Below are 13,981 nucleotides of genomic sequence, written 5' to 3'. Positions count from 1 at the left end.
ATCGCTTACACTGTGATTTATGGGGCCTTTCACTTGTTTGTTCTCTTATTGGTTTTCGTTATTATGTAGTGTTCATTGATGATTGTACCGGATTCAGTCTTAGATTATTTGTTATTATGTATATTTATCTTTTCCTAGTTTGTAGGATCTCTCAACATTATATACACTCTATATAATGAGAAACAATTACCTCAACTATATAATGAGAAAAAATTACCTCAATAATTATTGAGGATTTCAGCCATATTTACACGGGTTCTCAAACCTTTATAAGTATCATGAATTTTCTTTGATTGGCAATATATACACTTACGCACACATACTGCCTAAAATATATAAGGTTTTGTATGGCTTCTATTCCTATATGGTCATTAATATAACCAGCCAAAGATTTGACCTAGGGTTGATATTGATGTCTTAAAATGATACAAGTTATAGTACTGTAGTTGTCCGATCATTTTGATGCGATTGGAATGTTTGTCTCAAGAGGACCTGAAGCACATATGACCTAAGTATTGCACAACTAAAATTTTGCATTATACCTTGAACATGAGTTAGACCCATGAAACTATGCACTCCTAAAATATTTATTATTTATTGTTTGCTGATTATATATGTTGGAATTTACATAGTTGAATCAAAATTAAGACTTTTTTTTTTTAAAAAAAAACATGTTGTTTCTAAATAGACACAACTTGTTTTAAAGGATGTGTCTTGTATTCTAAAAGTCACCATCAAATCTATAAATAGGGACCCCTCATGGCATTTCTTATTTATTCATTCATCCATCCATCCATTCTCTCCACTCTTTTTTCTTTTTTTTTTGTCATTTAAGTTCTCCTTAACTTCAAGTCTAATCATTTTTCTTTTCTAGCAAATCAAGTAATTCATTGTTTCTTGTAATTTGAAGTGTTACTATCACACGAAAGTGATCTTGTATCATATGAGACGATTGTTAATAAACCGTAAGCATCTGAGTGGGACAAATTCATCTTAAAGACACATAGTCAAACTCTAGCCTCGATCAACTTTATTTATGAGTTCCAATTTTCTACTTCATTTTATTTGTATATTTATTATATGTACTTATTATCCATATATTTTCAATGATTTGGATAACAATATATAGAGGAGCTAACTTTTATTCACTATCGCCCATTCCTAAATTTGTACGAAGATATAAACGCAAGGCAAACAATGAGCACTTAGAGCAGCCATTTCTCAAGAAGATGGTAGTGATCTTAAAGACATAGAGTCAAACTCTAGCCTCAATCAACTTTATTTATGAGTTCCAATTTTCTACTTCATTTTATTTGTATATATATTATATGTACTTATTATCCATATATTTTTAGTGATTTGGATAACAATATATAGAGGAACTAACTTTTATTCACTATTGCCCATTCCTATATTGTACGAAGATATAAACGCAAGGCAAACAATGAACACTTAGAGCAGCCATCTCTCAAGAAGATAGTAATGGATGACCTAATGGATCTGGTGCCAACTAACTTCTTGTCATCTAACATGCAACCACTAGAAACAAAAGGTCATGTTCCTTCGATTGATCCTGACATGGGCCTATAGACATAAAAAAAAATTAGTGGAATAAATTACCACTAATTTGGTCTTCAAAATGAATAATTTTTTTTTTAAAAAAATATCCTTTTATGGATAAGTTTTCTTAATCTCCAATTATAAAAAGGATTTATTATTATTATTATTATCTTGTTGATAAAACTTCCTGAAGAGGAAAATTTGTTAAAATCAAGGAACTAAATCCCTTGAATAAGTAGCTAAAATTCGGGAATTTGAAATTCAAAATCTCTATCTTCACCTATAAATAGAGGTGTCTTCTATCAAGAAAGGAGAAAAAAAAAATCCAGAAAGTAAAATCTTAAAAGAGAAAATCCAAAGGCGACTTCGTATGGGAAAAGAGGCTTCACAACAAAAGAAAAAGCTTCATCAAATCTCCTACAAGTTCGGTAAACGACAAAAGAATCACTACACGTGTTCTTCGCTATTCAAGAAGGTCATTTGGGAATAAGCTACTTGTGACCCTTGATTGATCTTCGAAATCAAGAAAACACCATCGTTATCTTCCAAAGTGTGATCAAAGCAAAAGAATCAGATGAAAAATATTCTTTTGGAAAGAATATTATTTTTGAGATTGTACCCACAATATTTTAATTTCAATAAATATTTTGTTCGCATTATTTTCCTATTTTGTTTTGCTAATTTTTGCAGGACCAAAAAATTTACGAAATTGGCCCATCATCATCTTCCAGGCAGATTCTTCATGGAAACATTTCAGCTAGCAGAGATAGCAAAGGTACGGGTGATAATCGGGCTATGAAGATGTCAGCTGTCCTCACCCAAACTTGGAGGGATGACTTGAAATCTGGGCATCTTCCAGTATCTCTATTTGTGTTGTTGGTGAAAGTATTTTGCCCTTCATTCCAGCTTCTGAGATGTCTTTGCTCTTGTAACCATTGGGAGGGAAGATTAAAAATTCTGTTGTTCTCACATGGTATATAATTCATGGAATCACTTCAATTCAAGAAAGAAGCTTATTTCTAATGAATTTTTTCAGAAATTTTTGCTTTTTTATGGTCCCCATCTTACCAATTCAAGCTCTGACAGGGCAAGGAGGTATCAACAAATGATTTATGGAAAGGAGATCCTTATGTTTTCATTGAGTAATAAGTAAGCTTTGAAAGGCCAATTGTTCTCACATGGTATATAATTCATGGAATCGCTTCAATTCAAGAAAAAAGCTTATTTCTAATGAATTATTACAGAAGTTTTTGTTTTTGTGTGGTTCCCATCTCACCAATTCAAGCTCTGAAAGGGCAAGGAGGTATCAATAAATGACTTGTGAAAAGGAGATCCTTACGTTTTCGTTGAGAAATAAGCAAGCTTGGAAAGGCCAATTGTTTTCACCCAAAATAAAGAAATTCTAGATTTTCTTCATTAGTTATAACCAGCAATTACATGGAAAGGAAAGCAAAAACATGGCGTTCAATTGAGAGAACATATAGAAAAATAAGTCCGCTAGCGATTCAAATACCTCAACAAAATCAACAAACAATTCAAGCATCCATTTTCATGGCTTCCCTTTCAACAGCTTTCTTCAGGAAGCTGTCCTCCTCCAGGACCATCTGAACAGGCAGGAACCCCAACCCGTTGGCCATGGCGAGCATCATTTGTTTGGTCTCCTTCCTGAACTCCTCCAAATCCACCGCCCCATTCGCATCATGATCGAACTTCACAAACAGGGAGTCGTAGACATGAGCAAGCTCATCTGGATCTCTTTTAACATCAATACCGAAGTGTGTTTCAAAGACCCTCAGACTCTGAAACTCTTTCAGCATCTCTGCATAGGAGAGGAAGCCATCATGGTTTGTGTCAAGATTGGAAAAGCGGTGATGGATCAAACCATTGAATGCTTCTTCATCTTCCACAAAGCTGACAATGGTGGCACCGTCCAACACTTCCACACTCATTCTCTCTTCTGCTCCTGCGCTCAAACTGGCTAGTATCCAAGAAAAGCTCTAACCCAAGAACCAAGTAGTAAAAATGCTTTTGATTTTGATGAAAATGAAGGATGCCATGGTTGCATATATATAGCTGAATATTAGATTAGTAGAGAAACAACCGTTAAACTTCTTGCAAAGTGATATGCTGGTTCAAACGCACCGAAAGTTTTCAGCCTATTGTTTCTTTATTGTGCCTCTGGTTTCTGAAAACTCCCACGCAAACCAAGCTAATGGGAAGGCTCTCGTAAATACCATCATCACTATGTCGGTGAAACTGTATCAACATGTAGAAATTAGGTTCGACATGAAAATATCTCAAAAAATCTGCTATTACATAACAAATATGACTTTTCATATGGGTCCCAGTGTCTTTGGAAATTAAACAATAGGCTCATCTGATATGTAGATAGTCAGAAACCAACATGTAATATTGTAAGTTGTAACGTACATTTTGGAAAACAATAGGCTGAGTTGATGTCTAGAAAGTCAGAAGCCGAAAGGACTTGACCAAGTCAAAGATGAGTAACTTTTTCGGTTAAGACGATGCGCCAAACCTGAATATGAAAATCAATGTGCCCACAAAATGGATATTTCTGTGGGTCCTCTTGTTTTTCTTACCCACCAATATTCCACCGACTTCCTCAAAAGTAAACCACCATAGTACTTAACGTAGACTTAGAATACGTACCACACGAAATGCCTATCGATATTTGGAGGAAAACACATTCTTGTTATAGCATGTATCTTCGTTAGATTCGATAGATGCCTATCGATATTCTAGAATTTTCCTATCAAACAAACACTCAGTTCAATTCCCACTCAACCATTTTCAAGAAATTATGCGGTCCTCCTCAAGGACAATTTGGAGTACTGCAATAACCCCTACCCAATAATAGATTTCTGGGTCTTGCAGACGCTATGGGATCTAATCTTACTTGTGCTATTCTCTGGGTATATTGCTCCTTTGAAAATAATTTTTTCAGAGTAAACTACCATAGTACATAACGTGGACTTAGTATACCTACCACACGAAATGACTTCATTAGTCATTATAGTGTTGAACACATTTGGAGGAAAAGTGAAAAACACATTCTTGATATAGCATCGTATCTTCGTTAGATTCGATAGATGCCTATCGATATTCTAAAATTTTCCTATCAAACAAACACTCAGTTCAAATTCCCACTCAATTACTTTTCAAGAAATTATGCGGTCCTCCTCTAGGACAATTTGGAGTACTGCAATAACCCAGACCTAAGAATAGATTTCTGGGTCTTGCAGACACTATGGGATCTAATCTTGTGCAATATTCTCTGGCCGGTATATTGCTCCTTTGAAAATAATTCTTTCAGATTTTGTTTTTGAAAAAAAAAAACCAAGAGTATTTTTTCAAGATATTGCTTAAAAATTGTGTAAATTTTTAAGAATAGAGAATCTTTCTTTATCTTCTTACTGCATCAAAATATATTCTTCAAATTGATTTCAAGAAAAAAAAAAAAAGGTTGAATTCACAAATGTGTGATTTTATTCATCCGAAAGAAGCGCTTTTCAATCAGGTGTGTAAAGACGTACAAGAATATGAATCTCTACTGCCACTACAACTTCTAAGGTCCCACCATCTTCACCAACACAAATCAAAGCCCTCTACTACGTACGTAAGTTTGAAGAGAAAATTAAGGAAACAAGAATCTAAATCAGATCAGGGCACCAGTTTGGTGGATTCCCATTCAACAGGTTTCTTCAAGAAACTGCCCTCTTCTAGAATCATCTGCAAAGGCAAGAGACCTAACCCATCAGCCACGGCCAGCATCATTCTCTTGGTCGCAGTCTTGAACTCCTCAAAATCCAACACCCCATTTGAGTCACGATCAAACTGCGAGAACAGAAAGCAGTAGACTCCAGCAACTTCATCTGGGTCTGTCTTCACATCAATCCCAAAGTCGGTCTCAAAAACCCTAAGACACTGCAGTTCTTTCAACGTCTCCTCGTAGGAAAGCACACCGTCTTGGTCTTCGTCAAGAGCGGCAAAGCGGTCATGTACCCAACTGTTGAATGCTTCTTCATCTTCAACAAAGCCAGCAATGGTGGCACCATTCAGAATTTCTACACTCATGATGGAAGCTCTTCTTCTAATCGCTACTCTTCTGCGGAAGTTTTTTGGACTAGAGAACAGAATGTATGTCGGAGACGTCGATTTCGATGAAAGTACAGACGGGCTTGTACTCATATATATATATATATATATATATATATATATATATATATATATATATATATATTGTTGTAGAGTTTGTGCAGATATCTATTTGTAATCGGTTTCTATTTCCTATATTGAATACAGTTATATTCTACTGAAAATATTTGTATTCCTTTTCTATTACGGTACTAGTTAGATTTAGAAACTTTCTAAAATATTTGTATTTCCTTCTCTAAGATGGTTCTTGCTAGATTTAGAAACTTTATGAGTTTTGCGTTTCTTTCTAACGTATTTAATTATGTTGAAATTATAATCCCACTTAAAATCAAATTAGAAGAATTTTAAGAATTTAAGAAATATTAGAAATTGTTATTTATTTAGGTTTTTTATGATAATTAAAACTTTTTGTCCAGGAATTGGTGTCCTAATGTGAGTATGATTAGTTTATTATAAATAGACTTGTTATTATGTTGAGAAGTAGAATGCAATAAATTTTTATTTTACCAAACTATTATTAATACCCAAATGTGTGGTTCCAGCAATTGGTATTAGAGAAAGTGAAATGCCAAATCAGAGCTAGAATACCAGGAAAAATGCAAAATCACAAGAAAGTTGCAATTTTGTTAGTGAAATTATGGTTACAAATAATAATTTAATTCATCTTCAACTTCCAAAATTTACAGGTAAGAATTTTGATAATTAGTGTATTCATATGTGTGTCTTATTTAGATCTCAAGATTTATGGGATCTAGTAAATATCAATTACAATGAAATGATCGATTCAAAAGAATTTGAGGCACTAATTACTTTTAAACACTTTTGAGTAGTAGTTATCACATTTTAACCCAATTAACATATTAAGGACCACTGCAATCAATTCTAATCAAATTGTGTTAAGTTTTGGTGTTTTGATAGCTTTTTGATCACCAAAGCAATCCGAGATTGAGGAGAGTTCTTTGGAATCCATGGCAAAAGATGTCCGGACAGGGCGTCCGGACACACCATCGGAGGACGGCGGAACGTGAGCTGTGGCAGGCTTTCGGAATGAAGTAGCAAGGCTTGCTCACTTTAGTCAATATTTTCCATCCGGACAACATATCCGGATAGGATATGCTATCATCCGGAGTGTGATGTTCACGAGAGCCGGATAACATGGCAGCACGTGTCCCCTGAGGGAATCCGGATGAAGTTGCTTCGGATAGCATGGCGGCGCATGTCCTCTTGGGGAATCCGGATGGAGTTGATTCGGATAGCCTGGCAGCGCGGGATATTTCACATCCGGATATCTCACATTCGGATGGGAGAGGAGGCGTTTCAACTTCCCTGGTCAGACATATCCGGATTCTCTGATAGCGCTCACCCAGAGAGCATCCGCGATCGACATTTCAGCTTACCCGGATTTTGCACAGTGTCGCGGTGTTCTCCTGAAGCTTCTTGATATTTCCGACCGACATTTTTAGATATTTTGCTTTAGATATTTGATGTCTAAATCCCCAAAATCTCCTTGTAATCCACCTATCATAGGATTCCTTAGTCTTTAAGTAAGAACAAGGGGTGAATAACCTCTTATATATAGTTTGTAATTCCCTTTACAAAAGAGACGATACATATCATGTAATCATATATATGGAATCGACGAACAGAGCACTTGCTCTGTTTCTTCTTCATATTTTTGTTTTCTCGTTAGTTTTCTTACTAGTCAATCAAACTCTGAGGATTTTTCATCAGAGGATGAGAAGCTAGGCTCTTTGTCTCTTGGAGTGAAGAAAGTCGGGTAAGTTTCCTCATGCATAAATTGGAAGTTTTGTTGTTTTAGTTTTTAATGAAGAGAAAGTGTGACCCGTTAATGGTTTTTATCTTTTTAGTTAACTTAAAACGCCTTTAACTCACCTGGGCCAACACTTGATAAGGCAAGTGATCTCCGTTCATTGAGATGCACTAGTTTATCTCTTGCGAGCCTTTGGGAGGTGGTTTAGAGGTAGGATTTTCTAGAATAGCCAACACTTGGTAAGCTTTTGGACTCCAATGAGACATCCATTAGTTATCTCTTACGAGCTTGTGAAGGGTAATCCAAGGTTAAGGATCACCTTGAATGGCAAATGCTAGGTGAGAGGCACGAGCCATTGCAAGGTGCATTAGTGAGAGGGATTTAGTGTTTGAACCCATTAAGGGGAAGCATCTGTACCACACCGGTTAGAGAATTAACTATATGTTAATTCTCTAATGCGAGGAAAAGAAACAAGTGACCGGAACTCCCTTTTTGTATGAAGAACCTGAACCTAGTGATCTAAACTCCAAGAAACACTTTTCTTTATAAGTAAAATCAGTTACTATTTTTGGTTAGCTTAAAACCAATCCTTTTTTAAACATCTTTATGTTTTCTTTTAAAGCTATCCTTGGAATGAAAAATCACCAATTCAGCTTTGAATTGATATCAATTGTGAAGTGAAAACCCATCCTAGTGAACGACCTTAGAGCCACTATGCTATGCTAGCTAAGGCTATCCTAGTACATGGTGTAATAGGTTATAAATTTTGTTGATTACTCCCTTCTGAGGACCACAATCAAGGGACACCAGCTAGACACGTATCAAATGGCACCACTGTCAGGGACCATTGAGAGAACATGAATCAGCTGAGACACCAATTGGGAACGAATCAGGCACTATCGAAGGAGTAAAAAGATTCATTGAAAGATTCTTGAAAGAAAGATTAAAAAACACCTTATGCAATATTCCAAGTATTAGATGAATCCATATTTGAGAAAATCTAATAAGCGAAAACATCAAAAGAGGCATGAGTTATTCTACAAAAATATATAAAGGTGATGAACGTGTTAAGCGAATGAAGTTGCAAACATTAAGATGTAAATTTGAGTCTCTTCGCATGAATGACTTTGAATCTATCTCATATTATTTTAATTGAGTACAAACCATTGTTAACTAGATGCAAGTTAATGGTGGGAAGCTTGATAATCAACGAATAGTAGAGAAAATTATGCGATCTTTAAGTGCAAGGTTCGACTATACTGTTGTAGTAATTAAGGAAAGAAAGAATATATTCATTGTGTTTGCATGAACAACGAATGAATAAAAAATTTAACTCTACAAATTTGATGATAAAAGTGAGAAGTGTACTTTCAATGGTTATAGTGATGTAACTAGGTTACAAACTGTATAATCTAGAAATATAAAAATTTGATTGTGAGTAGAGATATTCAATTCCTAGAGAATGAGAGTTAGGCATGGACTCAAACACAAAGTGAGGAAAAATGAGTTGTCATTGAAGAAGACTTTGCGGAAAACAAGAAGAATTATAAGGATTCTACAACAAATATTTCTACTTCAAACACACTTGCTCCTATTAGAAGTTCTCCTATGTGAATGAAAACAGGGTAGGAGTCTGAACAACAAGGTTGTCCAAAACGTTCTCATATTGCATATTTAAAGGATTATGAAGTCATGAAAGATATTGAAATTATTGATGAAGGTTTAGTTAACTTTTGTTTATTTGCATATTGTGATCTCATTTTGTATAAAGAAGCAACAAGTGATAAGCAGTGGATTCAAGCAATGAATGAAGAAATTCAATCAATATAGAAAAACAATACATGGAAAATAACTAATCTACTAATTGGAAAAAAGCCTATAGGTGTTAAATGGGTTTAAAAGACAAAATATAAACTTGATGGTAAAGTTTATCAATTTAAGGTAAGATTGATTGCAAAAGGTTGTAAATAGAAGCTAGGTATTGATTATTTTGAAGTTTTTTCACAAATTACTAGACTACATACCATTCGCATGATAATTGCATTTGCAGCTCAGAAAATGTGGAAAATTCACCAAATGGTTATGAAGTCCGCTTTTCTTAATGGTATACTTGAAGAAGAGGTTTTTGTTGAACAACCACCAAGATATATTAAGGAAGGGTAAAAGAAACAAGTTTACAAACTTAAAAAGGCATTGCATGGGTTAATGCAGGCACCACGTGCTTAGTATATGCGGATTGGTACCTATTGATTATTGCATGGATTTCAAAAGAGTCCTTTTAAGCATACACTTTATATCAAATCAAATTCTAATGGTGATATAATTGTTGTATGCCTCTTTGTGAATGATTTAATTTTTATAGGAAATTGTCAATAGATGTTTGAAGATTTTAAGGAGACAACGAAACAATAATTTAAGATGACAAATTTGGGATTAATGTCCTATTTTCTTGGAATTAAAGTCCAACAAACAGAGGATGATATCTTTATCTTACAAAATAACTATGCTATAGATATTCTAAAGTGATTTAAGATGGAATCATCATCAGAAATCCGTGCTCTTATTGCAGAGTGACTAGAGATGAAAAAGGAAAGCATTAGGCATAGTAGGAAGTCTTCCTTATTTAACATCTACTAGATCAAATATTGTTTTTGGAGTGGAAATTATCATTTGATTTATGGAAAAAAAATCATATTAGTTATGCCTGCAAGTGACAGTGAATTTTGAGGTATATAAGTGATACTTGTGATCATGGAATTTTCTATTCATATTCAAGCAACTTCAGTTTAGTGGGTTACACAAACAATGACTAGGGAGGCGATGTAGAGACTAGAAAGAGTACTGGTGAGTATATTTTTTTTTTTTTTTTTTACTTATGGTCATAAAAAAGCAACAAGTTGTAGCATTATCAATTACAGAAACTGAATACATGACAATTACTTTTGCAGCATGTTGAGTAGTTTGGATTTACAGGATGCTTAGGCTATATTTGGTTCTCGAAAAATACTAAGAAAAGAGAAAATTATTAAAGAAAATGGTTTTATCATGTTTAGTTTCACTATAAAAAAATATAAAGGAAAATAAAATATAATTAAAATTCAGCAAAAGTTAAGATATTTTAAATTATTTAATCTTTATATAATAGAGGAGACTAAGTGAAATGAGTTTGAAAAAGCATATAAAAATAATTTATTGAGTTTAAATCTATTTTTATTTTCTTTCATTTTTTTTCTTTCCTTCTATTTTTCCTCTCCATTTCATTTCCTTTGTATTTTCCCTCAAATTTTCCAAGAACCAAACATAACCTCATTGAATTAAAGTATGAACAAATGGGTCGTACAAAGATTTTGTGTAATAATAAGTTTGCTATTGTATTGACAAAAAATTCAATGTTTCATGACAAAAGCAAACACATAAGTATCAAATTTCATTATATTTGGAAACTCGTGAAAAATCAAGAGATCAACTTTAGTTTTGTAGATCAAAAGATCAAGTTGTAGATATTTTTACAAAACCATTGAAAACAAATGTGTTTGAGAAGTTGGAGATGATGCTTGGTGTGATTAGTTTTACAATTCGAATTAAAGAAGACTGTTGAAATTATAATTTGACCTAAAGTCACATTAGAAGAGTTTTAAGAATTTGAGAAGTATTAGGAATTGTTATTTATTAGATTTTTTATGTTAATTAGGACTTTTGGCCTAATGAGAATCCTAATGCAAGTATGATTAGTTTATTATAAATAGACTTGTTATTATATTAAAAAGTAAAATGCAATAAAATTTTAATTTAGTAAAATATTATAGATACTAAATTGTGTGGTTCCAACAAATTATACGTGGTCATTACAATATATAAAATTTTAAAACAAGTAATAATATTATAAATTTGGTGTTATATACTACTCAAGTATTAAAAAGTGAGCTACCTAGCCATTTTCTCTCTTGTAATACATTGACATGAATATAGTTCATTACTATTAACTTAATCCCTTAGTTATTTTAAAAGTTCTTCATATTGAGGTAATTAAATTTAATGTTATGTTTGGTTATAAGAAAATAATATAAAACAAAAAGACAATTAAAAAAAATCATTTTTTTTAATTTGATTGTACTATAAAAAATATATAAAAAAACAATATATAATTAAAATTTTAAATTATTAAATTTTCACATAAATGAAATTTAAATAAATAAAGTAAATTTAAAATATAAAAAAATAAGTTATTGAATTTAAATCTATTTCTTATTTTATTTTATTTTATTTTTTTATTTTTTCCTATCTTCTTTCTCTTGTATCTTCACTCACATTTCCTAGGAACCAAAGTAGGTAAAGCTTAAATTTGGATGGAAGGAAGTCACCAAGTCAATCGAATCTCATAGCTGAAATTCCTCCATGATACCAGTAGTTTATTTATCACTTCTCCACGATAACATGAATTCAATTCCCATCATTAAAGTTGCTCCAAGATGGCAGGAGAAACAGCGTCGGCAAGTTCGTAAAGCAAACACAGTCTCGCCATCCCAAACCATCTCTCCCATCAATGCTGCTGCGCAACTGCAGCCGAAGCTTCTGGCAAGCAATTATCCGTTGTGGAGAGCTCAATTCGTTACTTTTCTCTATGGATATGATGGATCACATAGAGATTCATCAGCCATGATCAACAAAGAATCTGAAATCTTGTCCAATCTTGAACATAAGATTTGGAAACAGTACGACCATCTGTTTCTTCACACCGTAACTTGCCTCTGTTTCGAAGTTCGGCTAATGAAGCTTGGTCTCGTCTTGGTTGACTTTATGCCAACAAGTCAAGTTGATATTTTTGAGAACTGTAAGAAAAAATTGATTATTAAAAATCTCAAAAATATTTTGCCATCGTTTTTGAAGCAAAATCTTTAAGAATAATTTTTATGAAAGGAAAATAGCTCTCAATGATTTCAAAAATACTTTTCATAGAAGTATTTTCCTTATTCTTTACATTTCCTAATTTTAAAATTATACTCTTAAGTGGTATTTGTTTTTTAAGCTTAATATTGAATGCAAGAATTTGGATAATTTGTTTTTAACTTTTTTTTATTTATTACTTATTTTTTTAATATCTTCTTATTAAATAGAAAAAGGAAAATATTTGACTTTTTGTTGTTAAAAATAATTTTTCAAAATAAGTGAAATAGAATCTTAACATAAACCTTACTCTATTAGTACTTAATACTTAATAAAAATAAAATAATAAAAAATAATTTCATATTTAATTCTATCAAATAGTATTTAAAGTTAAGTTTAAGTTGTATTTAGATTTAAGTTAAAAAAAAAAAAAGAACAAACATCACCTCAATTGGAATCCAATCTTATCATGATAATTTATTTTCTATTAAGGATCACTAAAAATTTCCATTTTAATTTCTCTTATGTGCAAGAGCCTCCATCCTATGGTTCTCTCTCCAAATCTAAGCAAAAGAGATGCGTGGTCTTCTCTCTCTTGAGGCCTATGGAGGTTAGGGTTTCTTCTTACTATAAGTGAAAGAATAAGATTGAACTAACCTTAAACCCTTGGGTTTCAATGAATAAAATAGCACAAGTAGAAATTATAAGTCACTTAATTATAAACATTTATACAATCTTGTACTTTTACAAAAACACTCGTGTCTTATATTTATATACCCTAATGCACACTTATGATTAAAAAAGAGATTTTCTTGAAAGCATGTGCTACCAAAGAATGTAAGTTCGAGCATGGATCATAGGATTCATGAAAAAATACTAGCTCTCTTGTAATCATAATTTGAAATTGACTCAATACTCTAATGAAGTAAGTCAACTTCACTCTAATATCCTATTACATTAAAATCCAGCATCAAGAGCCCTAACCCATCAACTATATACATATGTCAATGTTGTCAAGAGCCCTATCCCATTAATATTATAAATTCTAGCTTCAAGATCCAATATTAAGAAAAGTTTAAAACTAGTTTGACAAATACATATGTTAAGGTTGTCTTTAATTTTACCAATGATGGAATCTTGTTTGTATGATATCAAGGTTTCTTCCCTTTCTCTCAAAATTGAATTCAACATATGTCAAGGTTAGATATAAAGTATGTCAAGATTAGGTGAAACAAATATCATGGTCAATTTATATTATGTCAAGGTTTTCTTATATTTTTGTCTCCAAGGTTATTCCAATAAATGTCAAAGTTTGGTGCTATATAGGTCAAGGTTTCTAGGTACATATGTCAAGGTTAGATTCTATGTATATCATGGATGTCTCACATATGTCAACATTTGGTGTGACATATAACATATTTGGTATATAATGTATTAGTTGCTATTGCATATGTTAATGCTAGGCCTGGGTCATCTCTCAAGGTTGCCTACAAAAATTTGAAAATTATTTTATTTTATTGTTAGTTTGTAATGAAAAATGAACCTATTACTATATAAACCTTGTTGCCAAAATAAATTTAATACATGTTT

General features: G+C 32.6%; 2 protein-coding genes across 2 annotated transcripts; both read right to left on the bottom strand.

The window, feature by feature from the left end:
* Positions 1-2,939: 2,939 nt before the first annotated feature.
* LOC117926599 lies at positions 2,940-3,603 on the bottom strand. The gene has a single exon (XM_034845752.1). It carries the CDS (start codon positions 3,507-3,509, stop codon positions 3,096-3,098), a length of 414 nt encoding a protein of 137 aa, XP_034701643.1. The 5' UTR covers positions 3,510-3,603; the 3' UTR covers positions 2,940-3,095.
* A 1,638-nt stretch (positions 3,604-5,241) lies between these two features.
* Positions 5,242-5,742, bottom strand: LOC117926061. The gene has a single exon (XM_034845146.1). The coding sequence runs from the start codon at positions 5,653-5,655 to the stop codon at positions 5,242-5,244; it is 414 nt and encodes a 137-aa protein (XP_034701037.1). The 5' UTR covers positions 5,656-5,742.
* Between the last annotated feature and the right edge of the window lie 8,239 nt (positions 5,743-13,981).

This window comes from Vitis riparia, chromosome 12 (genome assembly GCF_004353265.1).
Source record: "Vitis riparia cultivar Riparia Gloire de Montpellier isolate 1030 chromosome 12, EGFV_Vit.rip_1.0, whole genome shotgun sequence".
NCBI classification, from domain to species: domain Eukaryota; kingdom Viridiplantae; phylum Streptophyta; class Magnoliopsida; order Vitales; family Vitaceae; genus Vitis; species Vitis riparia.
This window is presented reverse-complemented; position numbering and strand designations above follow the sequence as displayed.